At 43.6% G+C, this 24,880-nt stretch overlaps 1 protein-coding gene across 5 annotated transcripts in view; it reads left to right on the top strand.

Moving 5' to 3' along the window:
- Nucleotides 1-22,417, top strand: part of BACH2 (BTB domain and CNC homolog 2) — a 180,956-nt gene extending 158,539 nt beyond the window's left edge. For all 5 annotated transcript variants that reach the window (XM_048937789.1, XM_048937788.1, XM_048937790.1 and 2 more), the window contains 3 exons: nucleotides 5,753-7,297; nucleotides 16,896-17,102; nucleotides 21,205-22,417. In XM_048937789.1, the coding sequence (XP_048793746.1) occupies nucleotides 5,753-7,297; nucleotides 16,896-17,102; nucleotides 21,205-21,684 (2,232 nt within the window). In that variant the 3' untranslated portion in view covers nucleotides 21,685-22,417. The remainder of the gene's footprint in view (nucleotides 1-5,752; nucleotides 7,298-16,895; nucleotides 17,103-21,204) is intronic.
- Nucleotides 22,418-24,880: the final 2,463 nt, after the last annotated feature.

Raw genomic sequence — 24,880 nt, 5'->3', positions numbered from 1 at the left:
CTTCAGATAGTTTTCCAAAACCGAATAACCTTAAGCTAGGAAAAACAGGCTCTGCCAGGCTTCACCATCCCTGGTAAAAATAACAAAGTAAATAACCAGGAAGTCTCTTAACTCTTAATGGAATAACAGCTCGGTGACTGATTTTAGTTATCAGATTACGCTCTGAAAATAACTTATGCACTATACTTGCAATTGGCTGCAAAAGAAAAAAGAATATAGCGTGTGCTAATTTTAGCAAATAAGATTAGAGTTAATGTTTAATCCCCGAGACCTTCTTCAGGCTGTGGAACAAAAAATAGCAGCAGTTAACTGTCACTAATCTTATCTCCTATTTCTAGCATGTGTTTGATTATATAAGTTGGAGTGTTAGGAACATGCTGGCCAAGTGAGGCAGTTCGTAGTTTGTTTTCTGCATCCTTGGGCTTATCAGTCAAACTCGAGGGCTGGGATGGATTTAAGCAGTCTACACAGATGCCTTTGGACTGCACAAGCAAGGATAAACTGTTAACAAAATGGGTACCACAATAGGGCCACTGCACAGCAGTGTGTAACTAGTGGATTTATTTCTGCTTCCACAATAAATGGTCACATTTCTCACATGTTTCTACCCAATTGTTTTAAATTAATATTCAATTTGGGATTTGATATTCAACATGTGAGGTTTGATTCAATTTTTGTTTCTTCCTTCCCTACAAAATGGCTTAGTAATTAAATCGATGTCTGGAGATTCAAGATGTGAGTTTTCTAACTGTTCTTAGGTGCCTGATGATGAATTTAACCTGAAAATCACAGTACTAAAAATATAATCCATAATCCTACAAGTAGCTTGCATGCTTCACAGAACACCCATCAGTATTCCTATTGATTTCAACAAGATGACTCAAATGCACAAAGATCTGCACGTGAGCTGCTCAGTCGGGACTTCTGCGTTCTCAGCGCATCCGAAGGTCTGACCATCTAATTCACCATGATGTGGTGGGATTTAGCAGCTAACATGCTGCAGAACTTCCTGTAACCTGAGGGCTAGGGAGAAAGAGTTCTTTGAGGTTGCCCCACATACTCTTTGTTTTAAAATAAACTACTTTACATACATTTGCTGTTGAATTTTGATGCTGTTTTCTAGAAGGTTGGCGATGTGCCCTCACTAACACAGAAATCAGGGCCAGAAAAGCCATACCAAATTGTCAAAGCCCACCTCACCAGAAAAAGGCTGTGCTTTGTTAGCTTTTATTTGCTTTTACTCAGACATACAGTGTCCATCCTCTTTCCTGGAAAGTGTTCCAAGATCTCACTGAATTCACCATTAGGTTCAGAGTCGGGAAAACTTCCTGACATTTTCACTTTTTTGGTTTCTTCTCCTTACAATCAGCAAAACCACCCCACAGTAAATCAGACAGCTCTCTGTTCTTGGTGGTAGTGTGCATCAGATTACTGCAAACCTTATCTTGCTCCATTTTTGATACCGTCTTGCCAAGTTTTAAATTCCTACATGTTTACAGTGATCTTTCCTTTCCCTTAATCACTTCTCCCCTCTTTAAATTGAACTCACATTTGCTGGCATTTTGCTGGGGCTGACCTGATCCAGATGCAGCATTTCATACAGTTACCCTTCAGAGGCAGGGTTACCAGACATCTACGTTTCTCTTAGAAACAACCCTTTTTTTCCTCCCCTCCCCATAAGAAGTGTTGTCTGTGCAGAATTGGAGGATTTTGTCTGTTTGTCTGGGATTTTGAGACATCTGGCAGTCTGGGCAGTTGGTTAATGAGTATGCACTAATGAACTCGGCAGCACACAGCGCATCCAGCCCATCCATAGAAATGTCAGGCTGATATACGCTCTGTATTTGCATCTGCAATGCTGTTTTCCTTACTAGCTTTTCTTACTGCTGACTCTCATCTAAGCTTCTTACTCTGTGATGGTGATCAATGTTGTTTTCCTTGAATTAGCCAGGTTTTTTAAAATGTTTTAACACCAACTACAGAAGATGTGGAGACAAAGAGTCTAACAGCTTTGCAGCTTTTTCTCCAGAAGGAAAAAACATTACTCGGAATGCATAAAGGAAATATCATGAGAGACAAAGGAGGAAAATAAGGGAAGGAAAATTTCCTCACGAGGAGGTTTTAAGTAGAGTCTGGCAATAATCTCCCAAAGGAAGTAGTGGAAGTCTGATTGCTTAAATCGATTAAAACTAAACAGAGCATCATACTCTACAGGGCGCTGTGAGGAGAAAGCAGAGCTGGGCTGAACTAAAACAGGTTTTGTACTCTTCTTTTCTACAAGGCTGCTGTTGAGATTCTGCAGGTAGATTCAATATGGCTAATGCTGATTAACCACCCTCTTAATGGTGACTATCACTGCATTATTTCCAGCCAATTCTTCAGTATCCTGAACTCGTGAGGGTGTGGACATACAAAACACAACTTCCCTCCTTCACATTTTCTTCCAATACTTCAGGTGCACAAGAGAGGTCCAATTCTGGGCTGATTTGAAAGATAAGGGAAGCAAGCCCCTAAGAAGCTCAGATCTTTGCTTTGCTCTCCTTGGTTTGTGCTTCTTGTTCTTTGTTCTTCTGGTTTGTGTGTACACATTGCCTTTTCTCTGCCTGTTTCCTGCAGCCCATCAAGTCCATATTAATTTTGCAGTAGAAGTGGGTAGAGGTAGGAATAATGGAAATGCGCAGAGGGCTGGGAAGCAGAAACTCAGTGTATAAGCTTGGATGAGGTGCTCTGTGGAGGCTTCCACAAATTAATCTCTCTACTTAGACATAAATTTACATGAAAAATAAGGTTCAAAAGCAAATAAACCCTGGATATTTGGCATCTTATTTATGATAGAGGAAAAAATAAACAGATTATTGCTCATATTTGTTTTACCCATCCAGAAAAGCTTGCTTTCGTATGTAAATAGAGATGTATATCAAAGAAATGGCCTATTTCCTTTCTGAAACATAGATCAACTTGGTTTCATTCATTGTTTTCACTGGGATGCATCAGTCAGGTCAAATCACATTAAAAGCCCGCTCTCACCTCCTCCATCAGAGATGTGTGATTGTGATCTATGCAGCTTTGAAGCCTCTCCTGCAAATGTGTGGAGGCTATTGCTGCATGCCCACACTTCTGTTGTTGCTCTCCCAGCAAAGGAACCGAATGTGGGCAGTTGCAAGGCTGATGATGGGAACCTGCCATGGCCTCCATGGAGGCCAGATCAATACTTAGATTCAGTCTATAGAGACTGTGCTGCCTTTAACGCTTGCCAGTGACCTTTAGAGGCATTTACTGTCAACGTTATTGCTTGGGTATTTTCAAGTGTTGGCACTTGAGAAATTCCTCCCAAAGGGCAATGAGAAGCACTGGTGCTTGGAAGGAAGCTTTCCTCCTCTGGATCTGATCGCTGGAGGGAGGAGAGTTGTGTCGCTGAGTAAGAAGATATCAGCAGCTGGAATGAAAGCACATGCTGGACCAGCATCCTCATCCTCCTACACCTGAGGGATTTGCAGAATGTTGCAGGGAGGCTGATGAATGTGTTCTTGTGCTCCGTCACTAACGCATCCAGCACAGAACAGCTGTAAATCTGTCCTGCTGCTGTTCCATGCTGCCTTATTGGGAGCGAAAGCCTGAGTCAGCACAGAGATGGCCTTGCTCTGGAGTGCTGTGAGTCACCCCCAGGCTCTGCAGCCTGGGGAGGCAGGTGAAACCCTGGCCCAGCACGGAAAATGCTTTTAATTTGCTTTGCAGTCGTTCCACCTAGTGGCCAAGGGGCACCACTGCCAGGAGAACTGGCTTTGTGCTCCACAGTCCCTGCTATGCAAAAGTGACCCGAAAACCCCAGCTGGTATTTATGGCTGCTCCTAGGGACCCACACTGCTGCCGAGCTTATGAAATGCATAGTAACACTGAAGATCTTATCAAAGAAATACTGTGAGTAGCTCATTAAGTTTCTGAGCAATTTTGTTAATCATACTGCATAGATAAAATGCAGATAGGCCTTTAGTGAGCTGATAATCTAACAAATAGGCAGAAAGTGTAACACTGATAAGGCAGAGATCAGTTTAATAGCCAGCTGTTACTAGGCGGTTCTGAACCGGAGGAATACTGTAAAACAGAAATGTGCAAGTGTGTAAGTGTGTGCATGAAAATGTGCTGCTTCTTAAAATAGCAGATAGAGCAGTAATATTATGTAAGGAAGAGCTATTGGGAGTGATTTTAGAGGTATTTTAAAATATTTTTCTCTCCATCAGAGTCTGCACCATTTGTGGTGTCTTCATAATCCAGCATCACAAGTACAGATGTGTGAATAACAAAGGCTTGTTTCTGGAAGTCAGGATTTTCAGTAAAGATCTGTGAGTTCTACCACTGGTTCTAAGGCAGTGTAAGGAATTTATAGGCTTTTCATTGGGATGAACCTACTTATTCACTCAGATTTGTACTAATCATGAAATAAGACCATCAGAAATGCATGCCCTGATGCCTCTCTAAGCTCTGGAGCAGTAGACTCAAAACCATCCACTGCTGCTCCTCCATGCTGGAGGAAATACAAAATTTCGGGTGGCAGAGCCATTCTGTAACATGCCAGTTGTGATTTTCAAGCAAGAGAGGCAGTGTGATATTCCAGAATGCATCTGTTTTGCATGAAATAGCATTTAGGAGCAGGGAGTGGAAGCTCAGTGTCTCCCTTCACAGAGCAGCTCCAGCAGTGACTGTGCAGCATCATTCTCACTCTCTGCACTGCTCAGCAATGTTAATTCCATTGGAAGAAAATTGAGTTGTTGTCTTTCAAATCTCAACTTAGTGAATCTCCTTCTTGTGGAAACACTGTAATATGTGATTGTGAGCCCTGGTGTGTAAGTACCCTCTCACTGAGTTTTTCAACTGCCTTTGTCTCCTGCCCATTGCAGAAAAAAATATAACAGAAGTCTGTGCCAATACATTGAGGGTAAAAAATGAACAGTATGCATATATACGTGGCTTAGCAAGTTGTTTGCTAGTTAGATGTTTGATGTGAAGACATCGCTGTAAACAGAGCTAGAGGGAGAAAGCGCATACCTTTTATATGTGACTATGTAAATATGGTATAGCTGGTGTAATGAGAAAAAAAGGACAAGTAATGATGCATAACCCAGACCCATAAACTCCTGGAAACAGTTGTTATTCTTTCTATAAAGAAAATGATGGAAAGTTATGTACGAAGGTGAGATTTAGAGCAATTTGCATTATTTGAATTATGAGTATGGATTGCTTTCCTGTCAGCTGTACCTTAGGCTCACTAAAATCAGGAACAGTATGAGAAGAATTTGTCTATAATATTAAATGCTTCCTTTCCAAAACGTCTCTGGGATTTAAATTGTATTTTATGTTTGGAATCACTGTTCATCAGAGCTTCCATCAGGGCAGAAGAATCAAGTTTGAATAGTTACTTTGATGGTGATATGCTACATCACAGTGAAAACAAGATCCATCCAAGAATTAGCAGTTTGCACACTAGTCTGTTTTTTCCATCTTTTATTACAGCAGAAGCTTGGTTCACAGGTCTTTGAGTTATTTAAGCAACATGATGTAGAGAAGCAAAATAAAAGCAGTTGTGTTCGTTTCTGGATGTAGCATCACAACTGACCTGACAGAAGCACAATTGGTACCATGCAGTATTTATTTCTGAATGTTAGATCTGTTAGGTTATCTAACTACATAATGGAGGACTTGGGATGATAGCAAAGAGCTGATGGTAATGCTGGCAATTTCCCTCTTTTTTCTGCAGGTCACTGTCAGAGGATTTGGTCCATTGCTACAGTTTGCCTACACTGCTAAGCTGTTACTCAGCAGAGAAAACATCCAGGAGGTCATCCATTGTGCTGAGTTCCTGCGCATGCACAACCTGGAGGACTCCTGCTTCAGCTTCCTTCAGACGCAGCTGCTGAACAACGAAGATGGCCTGTTCCTGTGCAAAAAAGATACCACTTGTCAGCGCATGCATGATGAGGAAAACTCGGATGGAGATGAGGAGGAGACGATGGAATCGGAGACGTCAAAAATATCTTGCCCAAGAGAGAGAATGCACCAGGAGCCCTTCAATTTTGAAACCACCGTTGCTGGCGCAGACAAAGGAGAAGGGATTCTGCCCAACTCTGACATGCTGAGAGACAGCAAGGACAATTTGGACAAAGATGCAGTGACGCGGTACCCCAGATACAAGAAATACCAGCTTGCTTGTACCAAGAATGTCTACAACACATCACACATCAGTACCTCAGGTTTTGCAAGCACATTCAGTGAAGAGAGTTCTGGAAACAGCCTCAAATCAGGACTTGCTATGGGGCAGATAAAAAGTGAGCCTCAGAATGAAGAGAATGATGAAGAAAGCATCACGCTTTGCCTGTCTGGAGATGAACCTGACATCAGGGATAAAGAAGGGGATGTTGAAATGGACAGGAAACAGCCAAGCCCCACTTGCGTCGACAGGCCAAAAAGTGGGTCTTCTCCTTCTTGCTTGCGGTCTTTCTTCAACAGAACAAAAAGTATAGATTTGGTTGGCTTCCCCAGCACTTCCCAACAGCACTTTGGCAGGAGTCCAGCGTGCCCTTTTGAAAAAGGGACAACTCAGGGTGACCACAAAACTGATTACGTCCCTTTCACAGGGAACTACGGACAGTCCCATGCCATGCAAAAGGATGCTTCCAACTTCACGGTGGGATCGCCGCTCAGGGGGCCCGGCTTTGAAACTCTTTGTAAGCAAGAGGGGGAACTGGACAGGAGGAGTGTTATATTCTCTTCAAACGCTTGTGACCAAGTAAACACTTCGGTGCATTCATATTCTGGTGTGAGCAGCTTGGACAAAGACCTCACTGAGACTGTGCCAAAGGGTCTGTGGGCTGGTGGTAGCCAGTCTCTCCCCAGCTCTCAGACCTATTCCCACAGCGGACTGACAGCTGATCACTTGTCAGGAAGGATGCGGCCGAACACCAGCTGTCCAGTGCCAATTAAAGTTTGCCCTCGCTCACCTCCTTTAGAGACCAGAACGAGGACCTCCAGCTCGTGCTCTTCCTACTCATATGCAGAGGACGGCAGTGGTGGCTCCCCCTGCAGCCTACGTCTGTGTGAGCTCTCCTCTTCCCCTTGCTCCCAAGGCCCCCGATTCCTGGCGCCCGAGCACCAGGAGCCCGGTGTGGTGGGAGATGGATTGTACAACCCAGTTCGAGCCCAGATTAAATGTGAGCCATCCTATGGAACAAACTCCAGCGATGAGTCTGGGTCATTCTCAGAAGCAGACAGTGAATCATGTCCTGTGCAAGACAGAGGGCATGAGGTAGGGATTTAAGATAAGTACATATATATGACAATAATTGTGACCCAATTAATCGCTCCCTTACTCTCTCCAACGAATTGCCATTTTCCCAGCACATCCTTTGTTTATAGAGGCAAAGAGTAACTCCTATTTATTCCCTGTCAGCTGAGCACTCATGGTTAATTTTGCGTAAATAGGCCTGTTTGACCTCCAAGATGCCCATGGCTTATCAGAATTTTGGTACTGAGCAAGCCCGAACTGCTGAATGATGACAGTGTGTCTGTGTGCTGAGGAGTGCTGGCAGTGTTCTGTTCCCCTCCCTCCCTTGCCCACATATATGACACCAAGCACCATTCTTCATCCCAGGCTTGCCAAGGTGGTTCCTGCTCTGCTTGTTGTCTCGCTGTTGTGTATCAGCAAGCTAAAGTTTTGCCTTTGTAACACGTAGCAGCCCGCAGTGACCCCACTTTGGTTGTGAGCCCATTGAGTTGCATTTGTAAACTGCATGCAGTAGAGAGCATCTGAGTGAAATTGCGTATCTGGCTTCTCTAGTTAACACTAAAATGCTCCAATGAGAGCTTGTGCTTCAGTGTGGGGAGTAGCAAGTGCTTGTTTGGGGGTTTGTGCACAGTGACCAGCCAGGTGAACCAGGTGTGCTTGGCTGGGCTAGGAGTGAAAAGAGTGAACTTTAGTTTATCCTTCAGTCTTAATTCTCATTGCATCCCAGGCTCTGGAAGATACCTTTCAGATAGATGTGTGTGATGCCTGTACTGAGGTATTATCCTTAGGTCTAAGGAAGGGCTGAGCAGCCAGGTGAACTCTGATGCCCTCATCCCTACCACGCTGTACTGGTAGTTTGAGGCCAGCTCTTGTTTGTTGCTATTTGCAGAACTGTGGACATGCAGAGGGGAGAGGAATCTCCTTGGAAGGCTGTCTGGATCTTCTGTGTAGAACCTCACTCAGGAGGCCCTACGGCAGGCATGCAGGACTGCTCTGCTCAGAAATACCAAGGTTATTTGCAGTCTGACACTCTCTGAAGTGCTGCGCTTATGAGTGGTGAAAAAGAGCAGGGAGTGGGATTAAGGAGGGCATCAGATTTCCACCCATGTGTGCTGCTGCTTGCTCAGCAGGGGCTAATGCACAGCAGGATACAGTGAAGAGAGCAGGAAGTGAGCCTTTTGGGGTTTGATGACTAATTAGCTGTCATAATTGGCTAATTGTGTGGAGATGCTGCTGTAGAAGTGAGCCCGGAAGAGTCAAATGAGAAGAATATAGGGACTATTGGTTGTTCCCAGTAATAGTGTGCATATGTGTGCAGGCGAGCATGGCTGAAAGGAGGAGCAATCCCAAGAGCAGGGAAGGAGCAGGCTGCAGGGTCTCCATGTGCTGTTCAGGCAGATGTGCTGGGTTGTGGGCAGGGCTAGCAGGGCTTCACTCCTGGGTTTGCTACTCATTTTCTCATGGGGAGGTTTTCTACACTGTGCTGAGCAAGTTTTCTCCCTGGGTGTGCTGATAATGCTTTTTTTTTTCCTTTTTTTTTCTCTTCAGGACATTGTGATTTAAATTATTTAAATTACAGTGATGAAATTAATGCTCTCTGAGGTAGTACTGCATTACCTAGAGTAAACCGCTAGTAAACAGATCACACTAATGCTCCCATTAAAATATTAGGAAACACACTGTGCTCAGAAATAGGCTGCGTTTTAATCCTTCTCCACTTACAGACTTGTTGGTTTGACCTTGCTGTCCTAACGACCTCCCAGAGTACTTCCCTTGCCATTTGCCGTGTCACAACACACAGAGTGTTTGTTGGGATTCTCTTTGCCTGATAGGTGGAGGCAGTGCACAGGCTGGCTGCTGCAGGTGGGCTTTCATTCTGCTCGGCGGGAGCAGAGCTGATGGACTCTGAGCCCAGGTTATCTCACCACACTGCTGAGTTCCCCTGGAATTTGGACCCTGTTTCTCTTGATTTGGGTCCCAGAGTGCTGCCCATGCCAGAATTAGTGTCACAAAACATCACCTGCCAGTGTATATTGATCAGGTGAGAAGTAGGTGAAAGGTTTCTACTCACTGCTTTTTTAGGGCACTCTTTACTTGCAGACCAGTGCCCTTGAGGAGCACATGCCACAGGTGCTCAGTGCCAAAAGTATGATTTGGAGAGGGATGCTTGATGTGACTTAGAATCATAGAATCACAGAATTGCTCAGGTTGGAAAAGATCTTAAAGATCATCAAGTCTAACCACAACCCAACCAAACTTACCCTCAAGTGTGGGTGAATGTGTCCTAACTCTGTGTCTGGTCCCACGTGGGGATACAGATCACCGTGGCAAGTGTTGGAAGAGCACCACAAGTAAGTGCTCTCCAAATAGATCGTCTTTGCCTTTTATTTTTCTTCCTGTTGAAGGAGGCACCCTGGGGGTTCTGAGAGCTCTATTAACACTTTGTGACTGAAGAAGCATTTGTAATTTGGAGTCTCCTAATCTCAGTATTACAGAAGCACAGGACCAGAATTGGTATCTGAGCTGTTGGGACTTTACAGAAATGAGTAAGAGTTTGCCTTTTCACCCAGCTCCTTCAGCCTCCAGCAGTTGTTAAAAATCAGTTATTGGAATACAGTACTAAAGAGAAGACTCTGCTTTGCAGACAGGTTCTGACAACCCTGCTCAAAATAGCACCAACAAAACAATAGGGCCTGGAATAATGAATTGTTGAGAAGGAAGTAGTCTGTCATTCTGTTAACCTAGTTAGGAACAGAAACTTAGCCACTAACCTACTTTCCTTGATAGTCATTTTCCTCAAAAAGTATGTCTGTGGTTTTCTTTTTTTTCTTTTTTCTGTTGGAAAACTTGTAAAAAATAGCATACTACTAAACCAGTTAAAAAGAAATCTCAGCTCAGTCTAATTTGATGAGTGAGTTTCCTTAGGAAAAGGGTAAACATGGATAGGTCGAGGTAAGAGATTGAGTTTTCCAAGTATCACTACTGGGAGAATTGCATTCAATGAGTCTTTCATTTATATTTCAAAAGAATTTCCCGCTTGGGTTAGTGACTCACTTTTCAAAGGAAATTTTCATAAAGGCAGAGCTAATGCAATTGGACCACAGAGGATACTGTAAGCAAATGACCTTCGGTGAGAGTCCAGGACCAACCTCGCTAAATAGCAGAGAGCAGCCCTTTCCCTGCTTGCCTGGTGTTGGTTAGCTCTGCTGTTATCCAGAGCCCCAGAAACGGGAAAAAAAATAAACCAAAGTTGTTCTGCCTGAAATCTGCTGTGCTGAGCTGTCTGTGCTGAATCTGCTGGGTGTTTTCCTGAGCAGCATCAGCAGAGCACTGGGAGTAGTGCTTGATGACATCTGAATAAATGAGCCTCATCAAATATTGCTCTTGCAAGATGAACTCCACGGCAGTTTTGTTTCCTTTCTTCTTCGTAGGAATGGTGCCCATGCAGGATGCAGAGAATTATTGCCTTACAACACTGAGAGTTTTCCATTACAAACTTGAAATTTCAGGAAGGTCCTTTTGAATACCTTCAATCCCCTGTATTATTTCATGATAGCCTAAAATCAATTCTGCCATGCCCTGAGCTGAAACCCTTGCTGGAGCTCCTGAAGTTCTCTTTCCTTTTTTTTTCTGCAAAAACAGATTTTTCAGAGGAATGCTGCACTTCATTTCTTCACCTGATCTGTCCTTCTAAAGCGTTCCCATCTTCATCAGGGTCTGCTCACTATCCCTGTCTCTGAAGAGCCTCGTCATGGGCAGGGGATGCATTGTCCTATACATGATAAGGATGAAGCTGAGGACACTGTAAGCAGTGAACAGGGAGAGGCCAGGATGGCATTTTATGCACCAATAAGAGAGGATCTGAACAGAAACCTGAGTCAGGGGCTAAAGAATGAAAACTCCTGGCTCTTGAGTTGAAGCCAGGGCACCACTACTTCCTCCAGTTCTTTGAGGCAGGTAGCAAATCAAAAAGTTGCCCAGGCTGCCTCTTCAGAGTGCCCAGCATTTGTCCCCTCAGGGAGCATTACTGACTATGACCCCACATGCCCTCAAGTGAGACTGTGTTTGCCCAGGGGAGGACATGACCATCAGTCATACTGTGCCAATTAGAGCAGGCTCTCTGCTCTGGGCCTCCACAGTCCTGTCGCTTGAGGTATTTTCAGACCCCATTTGTTAGCACTCTGCTAGTTCTTTTCTGCCTGGGCTCACGACTTTCCTCTTGCAAGTCCACTGCCACCCCAGTGGCTGCCATTTGAAGAGAGCTGTTTTGAAGGGGAAGCAGACCAGTGGGAACACACCCTGCCTGTGGTCCTATTGCACAAAAGTGAGACCAGTTACATTAGGTTGGTTCTTCTCTGGGACCATGAGTGGTGCCTCAAGCAGTATGTAGGTAGTCAAGTCCTTGAAACACAGATGAACTCAATTCAGTTTCTGTCTTGGGCTGAATTTCTTCCTGAGTGTTTGTAGAAGAATGACCTTCATACTAAGGAAGATACAAGGGAAAACACCAGTAATCTGTTGAGCTCGTCTGTGTGGAGCAGATTGCCTCTTTTTACATCAAAAAGCATTTCTGTGATTCAGTCCTCGTGTTAAATAGCTTGGTTGAGTCCTGAGAGCTTTCCAAGGGTTGGGCAATTTCAAGAGTCAGATGCTTTCAATAGCTCTGGCTTTCAATGTAAGAACATTAAGGCAACAGCTTTGCTTCTTACAACTTCAGAGAAAATGACCAAGATTTTCAACCATCTGTAAAGGTCTAGGTGATTCCACTGAATTCTACCCTCCTATGTCCAGTACATACTGATTATCTTATGTATAATGTATGAAACCCTTTATTTACTGTAATTTTAAGCTAAGCTTATGAAGTTCAGCATCTTCACCAGCACTTGGCAGCTCAAGGAAGACATTGTTGAAATTTAAATATAAAGTGAAAAAGTTCATGCAACTCATGAGGTAAGAAAATTCCCAATTATCTTATGTAAGTTAAATACAGGGCTTCAGTTTTTTCCTTTATTCCCAAGAGAAGGGGGCGAAGACCAGCAGCAAGAACTAGCACAGTGTTGAGCAGCACAGCACTCACGGCATATGATCCAAGCTGACACTAACTAGTGAAGCCTGAATGAATGAATTGTTTATAGATGGGCCTTGCATTTGCTGAGTCAATGTTTGTCACTGCTTGTCAAGGGCAATGCTGTTACTTAGCCATTCTGTGGTGTAATGACATTTCCACTGAATGGCCCTGGGAACTAACAACCTATTAGTCTCACCTCTGTGCCACGGAAGATCTTGGAACAGATCCTCGTGAAATCTGTGCTAATGCACATGGAAGACATGGAGGTAATACAGGAGAACCAGCATGGCTTCACCAAGGGCATATCCTGTTTGATCAACCTAGTGGTCTCTTATGATGGTGTCACTGCATCAATACACAAGGGAAGAGCCACTGATATGGTCTATTTGCACTTCAGTAAGGTCTTTGACAATGTCCCACAACATTCATCTCACAAAATTGGAAAGATATGGATTTGGTGGGTGGACTGTTCAGTTGTGAATAACTGGCTGCAAGACTGAGTCCAGAGAGTGGTGGTCAATGGCTCAATGTCTGGATGAAGATTACTGATGAGTGGTCTCCCCCAGGGGTCAGTGCTGGAACCAATAATCTTTAATATCTTCATCAATGACATAGACAGTGGGGTCGAGTGCACCCTCAGCAAGTTTGCTGATGACACCAAGCTGTGGAGTGCAGTTGACAAACCAGAGGGACGGGATGCCATTCAGAGGGACCTAGACAGGCTTGAGCAGTGGGCCCAGGTGAACCTCGTGAGGTTCAACACATACAAATGCAAGGTCCTGCACCTGGGTCAAGACAACCCTTGCTACTGATACAAGCTGAGGTATGAAAGGATTCAGTGCAGCCCTGCTGAAAAAGGACCTGGGGGTACTGGTGGATGGAAGCCAAACATGAGGCAGCAATGTGCCCTCGCAGCCCAGAAAGACAAATGTATCCTGGGCTGTATTGAAAGAACTGTGGTCAGCATTGTGAGGAAGGTGATCCTGCCCCTCTACTCTGCGCTGGTGAGAGCTCCCTTAGAGTGCTGGATCCAGATGTGGAGTGCTCAGTATAGGAGAGATGTGGCCCTCTTGGAGTGTGTCCAGAGAAGGCCCACAAAAGTGATCCGAGGGATAGAACACCTCTCCTACAAGGGCATGCTGAGAGTGCTGGGGCTGTTCAGCCTGGAGAGGAGAAAGCTCAGAGGCTGCCTGATAGTGGCCTTTCAGTATCTAAAGGGGAGTGACAGGAAAGAAGGAAACAAGCTCTTTGGCAGGGTCTGTGGTGATAGAGCAAGGGGAGATGGCATCAAGCTTAAAGAGGGTAGATCTAGGTTACGTGTAAAGAAAAAGTCTTTTACAGTGAGGGTGGTGAGGCTCTGAAACAGGTTGACCAGAGATGTGGTTAATGCCCCCTCCCTGGAGACTTTCAAGGTGAGGCTGGATCAGGCTCTGGGCAACCTGGTCTAGCTGTGTATGTCACTGTTCACTGAAGGAAAGTTGGATTAGATGACCTCTAAAGTCCTTTCCAACTCTAAGGCTTCTATGATTCTATCCTAATAGTAATACAAAGGAAAAAATGCTGCAAAATCATAAACAAGTTATATTTTTTACCAAGATGGTTTGGCTGCCTAAGGAGCATATCAGCCAGAATCAGGGGCAACAGGGCTGCAGCACTGCTGAGAAGTGCTGTCTTATTTGTTGTGGTGAAAACAGATCCTCTGGTATTGTTATTTTTAAAAAGCAGAGAACAAGTAATTGTATTGATAGTGGAGACTTGAAGAGCTCTGTTCTCTGTGTGGTTAGCTGCCTGGAAGGAGTAGAGATCCTGCTTACATTTCTAATTTAAAATCATCCAAACCAAGGAGTATAGAGTTATTTCCTGTATATAATGCGTAATTACTAAAAATAACAATTTACAAGGACACATACTAGCTGGGATTTTCTTACACAGCTCAGAAAAGACTGACGATCTATTTTCAGACATCTCAGGTAAGTTTTCTCTCGTTTGAGTCAGATACCTTAAGAGAGAGCATCTTTCTAAGTCTGGTTTCCTCTCAGAGAAGCCATGGGGTTGCATTGCTCTCCACGGAGCTCTCTTCATCCTTGATGACAGCAGCAGGGATTGAGACATGAGCAGGTCTCAGCCCTTCATTTTAGGCAGCTCTAAGTGGGTCAGCTGAATCCCAACCATGGCACATCCCTCAGCTCATGTAAATGGCTTTGCTGAAATAAATACCCATTAAGAATCTTGCCGTGCATCAACATAAAGCATCAGCAGCCTCTCACTGCAGCAGCACTGCAGTGTAGTTATTCATTGTGTCCATGCCAAGGCATGGTTGGGTTTTTTTTGTTTTGTTTTGTTTTTTTCTTTTCAGTTGACAGCTAATTGTGGAGAGAGAGACAGGCAATAAAAATTATGTTGATGGTGAAGGAAATGAGTCTGACTCACTTCCACTCTCCTTTCACTTTTTTAATCCTGCACAGAGCTGCATATGACAGAAGTGGAATTAGGCTGGTTTACTGATAGCACCCTCTGCCCCACTGTGTGGATATTTTTATTTTCAGACTATTTTTTTTAACATGTTTTTCTTTACTTTCCTGTTTCCCTTCAGCATCTTCTACCTGACAGATTTAAGTCAATCCCATCTAATTCCCATTCAAACTGCAAGCACATTTCCTGCTTGCGGGTAAATATGTTGAGAAAGGGGGATGAGGGAGGGAGAAATAAGGTTAGCATCTTTCAGCTTCAGACCTCAGAAAATGAGAAAACCCTCAGAACATGACAGGAGTGTTTTTGAGTGAGACCGTGATGCTTTTCAGCACCTGTTTTTGTTTTCAGGCTCTATGTGAAGCTTGAGAGAAAACCAGTTTACCCCAAATGTGTGTTTACTGACCAAAGAGTAGAAAGAGGAAATCAAAGAGGTTTCGTGCTGCTTGGCAGCAGTCTGTAAACAAGGTGTCCACATCACCATGTCTAAGGTCAGCTCGTGTGTTTGTGCAGGCAGGCATGGGGGGATTCAGGCAAGCCTGGCAGCTGACCTGCAAAGCCAGAAAGCCACAGAGTGGTGACCGAGGCCTGGTTTTACCAGGGGGCCCGAGGGGCAATGTTCAGCACACAGAACCATGTGAAAGGGTTCTGTGAGCATTTGCAGCAGGTTCCACGTGGCCGGGGCTTGGAGAAACAAACAGTAAGTTCAAGTCGATCAACCAGGCAGGGAGCTGCCTACAGGCGGGTCTGTGTGTTATGTGTGTGCCCATCCTTCACACGCTGCTTCTAAACAACTGCAGCCCTCCAGTGAAAATACCCACTCTTATTTCTAATCCGTGTTCTTGTTTTATCTCCAAGTGACTGAAGTGCACCATTTGAAGAGGATAACTGTGTTTTAAATACCAAAGGAACCTTTTCAAGTGGAGTCTTTGGCTTGGCTGGAGAAACTTAAATCTATTTTCTTTGGGAGTGTGTCTACAGAATAGACCCCTTGTTCCAAAGAGGTCGGATTGTACCAAATCGGGCTAGAAATGTAAATATTTACTGCCACCTTTCGGTCAACGTGGGTATGGCTATAAGAAAGAAAGGGTGAATCCGAGTCACTCAGTTGTCACCTCCTTCAGTTTTGTCAACTCTGTCTTGGATCACCAGATGCAGCAGTGCACCTAGAAACATCATTTCATAGTCATCAGTCACAAACAACAACTGAAACAGGATTCGAAGGGAGGGATGTTCTCTCTAGTTTGAGCAAATTGGAAAAAATAACCTAATAGAAGCCCTTGAGCACATCTGCCTTTCTGCAGTCTCACTACAGTTTGAGAGAGGGTTGGAATGTCTGCACTCACAACCTGCAGCTCTTGCCACAAATGCACAAATGTAATGACAATTTGTAGCTGGAAGGAAAAATGTTTTCATGCAAATAGCTGAGGTTCTAAACTGTTTTTTGGTTTTTGTTTTTTGTTTTTAAGAAATGCAGCTTGGTTACTGTTTGCTAACATTCTTTGTGTTAAAATTTTGGAAAATACAAATTTCTTTTAAAATGTGTATATTTTAGGAGAGTATGATATGTTGTATCATTCTTCTGCTTAAACAACTTGTACTACAAGAGATATGGTATTTTTTTCATCAACTTGATGTGTTCAGTTGCATTTTGAAACTTCATACCTAATCAGATTTCCAGCCCTTCAGGCCATGCAAATGCAAGTTTCCTGGAGTAGTAGCCCATTCCTTGAGAACAGTTTGGAATGAATAGTGGTGAGGTATTCCACAAATACTACATCACATAGTGGAAGGAGCCTTTTTTAGTGCGAGGAGATTGATTATTAGAGCTGTATGGGAAGGTGACTTTTTTTTTATCTGGGATTCATCAGTATTGCTGATTTCAGTTAAACCGTAGCCAGCTGGACCTCTACGGTGTGCCACAAGGGAGTGTTAAAAACTTCCTGTTGTAAAATCTTGAGCGTTGTTTATTTAGAAAGCGGGAGCAGGTCTAATAGTCCTTCTGCTCTGTGGTGTTCAGCTTGCATTCACCAAGCAAAATGTGACTCTTTGTCTGCTTTTGTCTCACATTTGTTTGTTTAGGTGAAACTTCCTTTTCCTGTTGATCAAATCACAGATCTTCCAAGGAATGATTTCCAGATGATGATAAAGATGCACAAACTAACCTCAGAACAGCTTGAGTTCATCCATGATGTTCGCCGGCGCAGCAAGAACCGAATTGCAGCTCAGCGCTGCCGCAAGAGAAAACTGGACTGTATTCAGAACCTGGAATGTGAAATCCGCAAGTTGGTGAGTGGCATGCTCTTACCCTACCAGCTATTCCCATCCAGAGTTAATTAATTCAGTCAGCTTGTAAGTTTGTATGTAAGTGAAGGCACTAGTATGACAATTGAATGCACAAAATGTCTCAGGATGTATGTATATATTGTATATGTGGAAAACACAAAATACTGGTGAAATTAGACCTAAATATGTCTTTTTTTGATATCTCAAGAGTAGCTTGTTGAGAAATTTGGAAGGGGAGAGAAGCTTGTATCATAGCTGCCCTCTTGCAGTTTCATTTGCCCTCAGTACTTAAAGCACATAAGCAAAGATGTTCCTTTTTTTTAACTCCACATCCTTGCTTGACTGCCATAACAAGTGGATTGCACTGGGATTCATAGCTCAAAAGGGTTAGGTGTGAAAGGACCTGCAGAGGCTGTCTGGTCCAAACTCTGCTCTGATTGGCCCAACTCCATCTCTACATCTAGATTTTCTTTCTCTTTAGTTTTTTAGAGAGCAGCTCAGTGCTTTGCGGGGTGTTTCAGCTTGCCATGCCTTTTCTTCAAATCTTCAATTCTCTGATCAAATTGCAGAAGTAGCAAGGAGAATGAGAAAGAAGACAAGAATGTAAATGTCCAGACATGTGTCCACGCCTTGATTTAGGGCATGCCACTCTGGGATGAAGTATACCCTGTTCAATGGCCAAAGCACAAGTCTCCTGTGTGGCAAGGTACCACTGTAAAGTGCTACCACATTTCTGTCTAAGAGGGAGAAGTGACTGGAATGGTGCTAAATGGCTCCTCAGGAAATTCATCTCTCTTTTAGTCATGGTGTGGATGCGTTAGATATGTGTTTTAGGTGGCTAAACACAGTTGTCTACAGCACAGACACCCACACTGGAGCTACCTGACCTGCTTTCCTTTAATTTCAGTGAAGGGAAACAAGTCTTATTTAAATGTCCCATCCTGCAACAAAGGAGGTGATGTACAGCCCAAAAGTGCCTGTTTCTTTCTGTGGCTAATTAAGATCACCCGGAGAGCTATGTCAAATGTAGGCATCTTAGTTGAAGGCATTACAAACATTCCCTCCCCTTCTGACAGTGTCCCTGTGGTCTGAGGGAGCTGCTTTTCTTCTCCTACCTTTCCTTACCCATTGAGAAAGCAAGCAGGTACAGAACAAAAAAGGTTTGAGAGAAAGGAGTCTGCAGGGTATCACTCAGGAGGAGGAATGTAGAATGGATTGGCACCTCCTGATCTGTTGAAAAGCCCTAAAAGTTTTCTGAGAAGTCAAAAACAATGTAAGTGTCCCAGAACGGCTGTTATGAGAAGTGGGATATGCAGCATGCAGTTCAATTTTATTCCTCAGCAGAGATTTAGGAGTCCAGCATTAAATCCAGCCTTTGAATGTTCGAAGATTTGAGTGATAAATGAATTAATTCCCATAGATAAAACAAAAGGAGCTGAAACTGATTTCCCTATAGTGATCTCTGTGTACCCAGTTCCCATTAAAATCAAAGGTTATTTGGAGCCCTTCATTTCAATGTCTGCGTGCACGTTTGCTCAGCTGTGGGTTGAACTTAGTGGGCTGGGAAATGGAATGCTTCTTGTTCTGATGATAGCAGGTTGCGTGTCAAAAGTGGCCTTCAGCATCCTCCTTTCTTAGCACAAGCTGCAGCAAACACAGTGTGAAAGAGACAGGGATCTGCTGGAAGAAGCTGTGTTGTCGCCACCCTACAAATGGCAAAAGCCGCAGCACGTCGGGTTAGTCACTTACTGCCTGTGAGGGTCTGCTTCCCATCTGCACAGTGGAGGTGACACTGACCCCACAAGCTGGCTGGGAGACTTACATCATCAAGGCTCTGAAGTCTTCAAATACCATGCTGCTGTAAGCCTGGGTGGAAAAAAAAAAAGAAGAAACAAAAATAAAACATTGTAAGAGTAAGGCTTTTCTGATGCAAAACAAACCAGACATCAAAAGTAAACAAAACACTGAGCAACCGCTTCCTTCACCAAGCCTAATCCACAATGGGTGCAGGATGAGTCAGAGGTTCTACAGGGTGAGGAAGAGGCACAGAGGCGCATAAGCAAGGTTGGCAGAAGCAGGCTCAGTCCCAGCCATGCCTGCCCATCCTTCTGCACCAAGCTGCTGATGGAGAGGAGAATTCATCTCTAGCAATGAGCACCCAGGGCAGTCCTGCAAGGGCTGCATGAGCAGCAAGTGTGGCTTCCGTTTGAATACCTGCCACCTTCACTTGCAAATTAATTCTAGTTTGTTGGGTTTGTGCAGTCCTACTAAATAACTGTTATTATTTAACATTATCAGTGGTGGATAGGCAACATGCATTTCTCAAGACCCCTTTTTTTCCCTAGCACATCTCTGAGAAGAGAATGAAAGGCGTATGAATGGCCTTTTGGGCCTGATCCCTGCTGAATTCCAGGAATCAAAAGCACTTAGAAAAGCAGGAGTCTTTGAAAGTAATTTTAAGATTTCTATGCAGCAAGCTGTACATAGGGAATGGGCTCTAGTGCACCCTAATGAAAAAGAGCATTCATTACAAAGGCTATTATGGGGTGTACAGGAGGATAAAGTGATGATAGAAAACAAATTCATGCAATTTCAGCATTGCCTCCCCAGCACTTCTGCTCTCTCCACAGACACTTGCAGCTCAAGCACACTGCCTGCTTCAAGGCTTAGGGTCCTTAGGGTCCTGGAAATTCCTTTGTCATCTTCTGTCCTCTTTGTCACCAGTAATTTCCAATCTTCTTAATTATGTTACAGCACTAGATTTTAAAGAATCTTCACTTGGATAGATGCTTTGTTTGGTTGGTTTTTTTAAAGCCCCTTTTTGCCCATGGCGCTTACTCCCTGTGAGTCACCCATCTCCACAGCAGAGATGGTTTCATCTCTGTTAGTGAAATGGTCACGTCTTCCAAGTTTGGTAGTTAGGGTTTTTTGCCTGCTTTCCCTCACACATCCATCTACCCACTCACATCCCATTTTTTCATGCGAACTCGCAGCATATTCTCTTCCATAATTCATTATCTCAAGATGTACTTGAGCATCTGTTTATTTTTATATTATTTTTATGCTTTCTTGATAGATTTATCAATATTTTAGCAGTTGGTTCTTCCCATATAGAGTACTCTCTTCCTCATTCACACAGCTGCATGCTTCCAGTGCAGGCTTTCGACCTGGTGTAATGCTATCAGCAGCCACCCGTGGCTGGGTTATCTCAGTAGCGGAGTTTTCACACCTCAGATGCCAAGACAGCTTGAGTTTAGCAGTGTTACTATGTTAGGTACATGGTGCACTGCTTTTAGGGCTAGCTGAGCACTGGAAATAGCTCTTGTGCTCTGCAAAATCTGATCTGCTCCCTTGAGCTATATGCTGGGTGGTGGTACTGATGTAGCAGGGCCATTCCCACTATTCTGCAATGGGTCAGCACCATGCTTTTAACAGTGAGCTCCCTGGCTGGGTCTGGCCCTGTGCCTGACCCCTCTGGTTCACCTCTCGAATGTTTGAATCAGAAAGCCCACCTACCTTTGAGGTTTTCACATACATCTTCATAGAATTATCTTGATTAGGTCAAACTCAAACCGGTTATTAGCAGGACATACAAAAATGAGCTATGGTGCTGACCACACTGAGCACATGCTGTCCCAAGTTCTCTCCTCCAAACACCATACCTTGCAGTAGTGATGGGTGTTCATAGCTCCAAGGACATACACTCAGACTGACTGGCTGTCCTGACATTTAGAGAATAAACTACTATATGTCCTCTCTTAAGCAGTGAGACACTGATTTATTCTTGTTTGGGCAGAAATGGCTTTTCTCCATCAAAATGTTTCTTTCGGAGTTTTTTATATCATACATCAAACAGCCTTAGTCCATTAAGGAAACTAGCAGTCTCTTGGAATAATGTATGACTGTTCTCTAACAACTGAAATGCTTTTCTCCAAATGTTTCCCAAACTGCAGTCCACTCAGACCTATTGGTGGTCAATATCTGATGTCTTTGTGACATTTCCTCTTTCCGTTTAAAAACAACTTTGTTGGGTCAGAATTCTCCTTGGGTACTGCCAAGGATGGATGGCCCTTCTTTCAAGTAAGGTGCCTTCTTTTTTTTTCAGGTGTGTGAGAAAGAGAAGTTGCTCTCAGAAAGGAACCAGCTGAAAGCAAGCATGGGCGAATTGCTGGATAACTTCTCATGTCTTTCCCAAGAAGTGTGCAGAGACATGCAGAGCCCGGAACAGATCCAAGCCCTTCACCGCTACTGCCCCGTTCTCAGACCCATGGATCTGCAGACGGCCACCAACATCAGCCCCTCAACGGGTGTGGAGCAGGGCCTGGCAACGTCGCAGTGTGTTGGGGAAGGCATGCAGTGCTGCTCAGAGCAGGGCCCCGTGCAGCTGGGAGCATCCTGGCTGCCCAACAACGTCTCAGAGAATTGCTCGGCCAGCGGCGGGGGGTTGGATGGAGCTGAGCCAGGTACTTACCCTGAGAGAGAGCTTCCGCGAGAGCAGAGTAGCCAAACGGTCACGGTAGACTTCTGTCAGGAAATGACTGATAAATGTACAACAGATGAACAGCCTAGGAAAGATTACACCTAGTGACTTGTAACCTTACCGTTACACCTGGTCAGGTGTTCTTCAGTCAGCCAGTGGCAGTGCTCATTTGTTGTCTAGAAGAACGTATTTGGTGCACACTACAGTGGTCTTAGCAGCAATACTGTTTTTAAGTATTCCCTCCTCTCTACAAGCAGGAGTTATCTTCACAATGGTGCTATCCCTTGCTCAGGCAGGGAATTACACAGTGGCAACACTGTCTGTTTTTGTATGTTGATTTCAATCTTAACAGGGATGGACATAACACCTCTGAGGACCCAACCGCAGCTTTTTTCTCAGTGGCCCATGTCACAAAACCCTAACTCAGGAATTTCCTCTGAATGTTCAATTTTTCATTGAAGACAGCTTCTTTACACATCAAAGTTTTATAGCTAAACTGTATATATTATATATAATATATATAAAATATATATATCCATATGCAAAAGTCCCTGCATGCCTCAATTTTTCTCATCCTACAAACTGGAAGCTTTCATTTATATTGTATAAACAAGTTCCAACATTCCTTTTTGTCTTCGATGCTAGAACTAGTTTGGTAACTTGTTACACAATTTTTTTTCTTGGTTCACAGTTCAGCAATATCATTCAATTTGTACTTATTTATAAAATTTTAATGTTGGAATCTTATTTGAGATTTTATTATAGACAATTTTTTTGGCACAGCCATTTTGTGCCACTTGAGCAATGTGGATTTATTTTATTTTCTTGCAGATACTGTACAGTAATGGTCAACTTTGCCACTTGCACTGAGTTTCTGGTCAAACCTCTTTTCATAAATGAAGTTGTGACTTCAGTATAACTTGAGTATATGGTTTTCTTTGCTTTATGGCTTAAAGAAAATAGAAAAGTTTTAGCTAATAGACAAACACTCAGGAGCTCATTACATAGTAAAAACGGTCTTGCCAAATACTGAATTCACTATACAGTTTGTAAAGAGAATCTGCTTGAATTATTTTTGTATTCAGACTTCTTTCTGTTTCACAAACCAAGCTTAAGTGCTGTTAATGATGCTTTTGGATTCTTGTAGGGCAAAATATATATCTCACTCCTTAGAGAGAAACGTATTTGACAACTGGATCTGATCACCATTAAGTTCCACGAAATAAAGTAAATGGAAATCACATCAACACACTTTGGCGGCTTCTTTGCCAGCCACAGTCTGCATCCTTTACTCACGGAAGCAGCTGCTGCTCCAACTAGTAGTCCCTGTAGCATCACCTCAGCTTTCCTCAGACCTTCCCCAGACCAGCTGCAGAGGCAGCTCTGGTGAAGTCAGGGATCCTGCCTAGGTAAGAAGAGTTGCAGGACCAGACCCCTCCACCATGGGCTCTGGTTTCCCTACAGAAGTCAAGTTAGCGCTGTACCCTCTAAGAGCAAGTCACACTCTGTCGGCACCCAGATTGGTTGCTTGCCCTTCCAGTCCTTGTGTCCCAGGATCCACTCGTCCTACAGCATTGCCTTCAGGACAAATCGCAGCTAGAAGAGCGCTGTCTCAAAGGAGACTACTCAGTGAATTGACTTAGTTGTAACTGCACTGGATTTGTATCTGAAGCGATGTTGACTCATGTTATGACTGTGTGAGACAGCAGATTTCCAAGCATAACATCTGTATGTACAGTGTAGACAGAAAACGTCCTCCTTACGCTTTTTTAGTAATTATTATTATTCTAAGTGTACTGAGTTTTTATTTTGTGGTTCTTTGTCCTACGTGTGCCAGGTTGTGTGGCTTTATCCTGGACGACAACTGTCATGTGCTTTACTGGCTGATACCATTTGCTCTTGCTGAAAAAATTGACCAGCTCTTCACACCTATTTAAAAATAAATAAATAAAAATTGGGGGGTAGCAGCTTCTCAGTGGCACTGAGCGATACTGCGGTCTGCGCTAAAGTTTACACTTAGAGGTGTGCACTGGGGCTCTCTTGAGGCACTCAGTAGATCAGCAGCTTGACCTTGGAGGAGGAATCAGCTCCCTCTCTCCCTTCTCTCACCTTCAGCCTGTGCTCATGGACGTCGCCCACTCGCCACAAAGTCTTGCTTTTGCCCTCTGCACCCACACTCTTGTAGCCAAGCTACCGAGGAGGAAATGCATATAGCATGTGCCATGTTTGTTGAAAATACTTCTTTTCCCCGCATGTACAAAGAAAAACTAGTATATAATGTAGGAGAATATTTATGTTTAAGTATTAATCATTACTGTACAAAATCCTTACCTTTACATGTTCAAAAGTATACGAATGCCATAAACTCCTAGTTCACATGGCTGAGAAAGGGGGAGGTGTCGTTCTTTCTTTTTACAGGAGCTTAAGCTAAAAATCTCTGACCCCCTCTCACTTCCCCTCTCACAAGTAACTGTCTGAGAAGCTCCTGGGGGGATCTGATTTTCCTTTGAACTCACTGACGTTGCAAAGCAGTTCTGTGCTTCGCAGAGAAGTTTTGTTTCTATGAGACCATGGTGAAAGCTAGAATTTAAAACTAAATGTGAATCACATTATAGAGTCATAGCTACTTTGGGGGGGTCGGGGGAGGGAGGGACGGGTCAACTGACACAGTATTTTAAAGATGTTTTTTCTGTTGCCTTTTTTATTTTTAAGTGACCTCCTATATATATGAATAGATAGAATGTTTTATGAGCATAAAACCAAGTTTTAACTTGCTTCCTGGCATGAAGATTTATTCTACTAACAACTCATGTGCAACTGGTACTCTTGACCTCATTCCAGCGGTTTAAAAACCCACCCTCACAACCATTGCGCTGCAGCTCTCAGTTTGACCTGGCTTCCTACAGGTGCTGGGTCTCTTAATTTTCTCTACCTTGGGAACTGATATATAAAACCACTGCTCAGATAAGTGTCTCTTCCTCAATATTCCTCTCCTCTTGCTCTCTTTCCCTCCCCTGTAAGCTTTTCTGGATGTTTGATTTCATTCTTCCTCATTAGAAGTGGCTGGTTTTGTGTCATTGCTTCCTATATTTACATGTATCATGGTTTTCCAGTGAGTTTTTTTGGTGGTGGTGGTTGTTTTTTTTTTTGTTGTTGTTTGTTTGTTTCTATTTTGTTTTGAGGTTATTTTGCTATTCTGAACTACATGGCTCTCAAAGCTGTTACTGGGCTAACTTTAAAGGAAGGCACTGGGAGAATTAGTTTCAGACCTGGACATCAGTTGGCATATCCAACTGCTCTT

The sequence above is a fragment of the Lagopus muta genome, chromosome 2 (genome assembly GCF_023343835.1).
Source record: "Lagopus muta isolate bLagMut1 chromosome 2, bLagMut1 primary, whole genome shotgun sequence".
Classification (NCBI taxonomy): Eukaryota; Metazoa; Chordata; class Aves; order Galliformes; family Phasianidae; genus Lagopus; species Lagopus muta.
The sequence above is the reverse complement of the archived record's forward strand: the minus strand, read 5'-3'. Positions and strand labels throughout refer to the sequence as shown.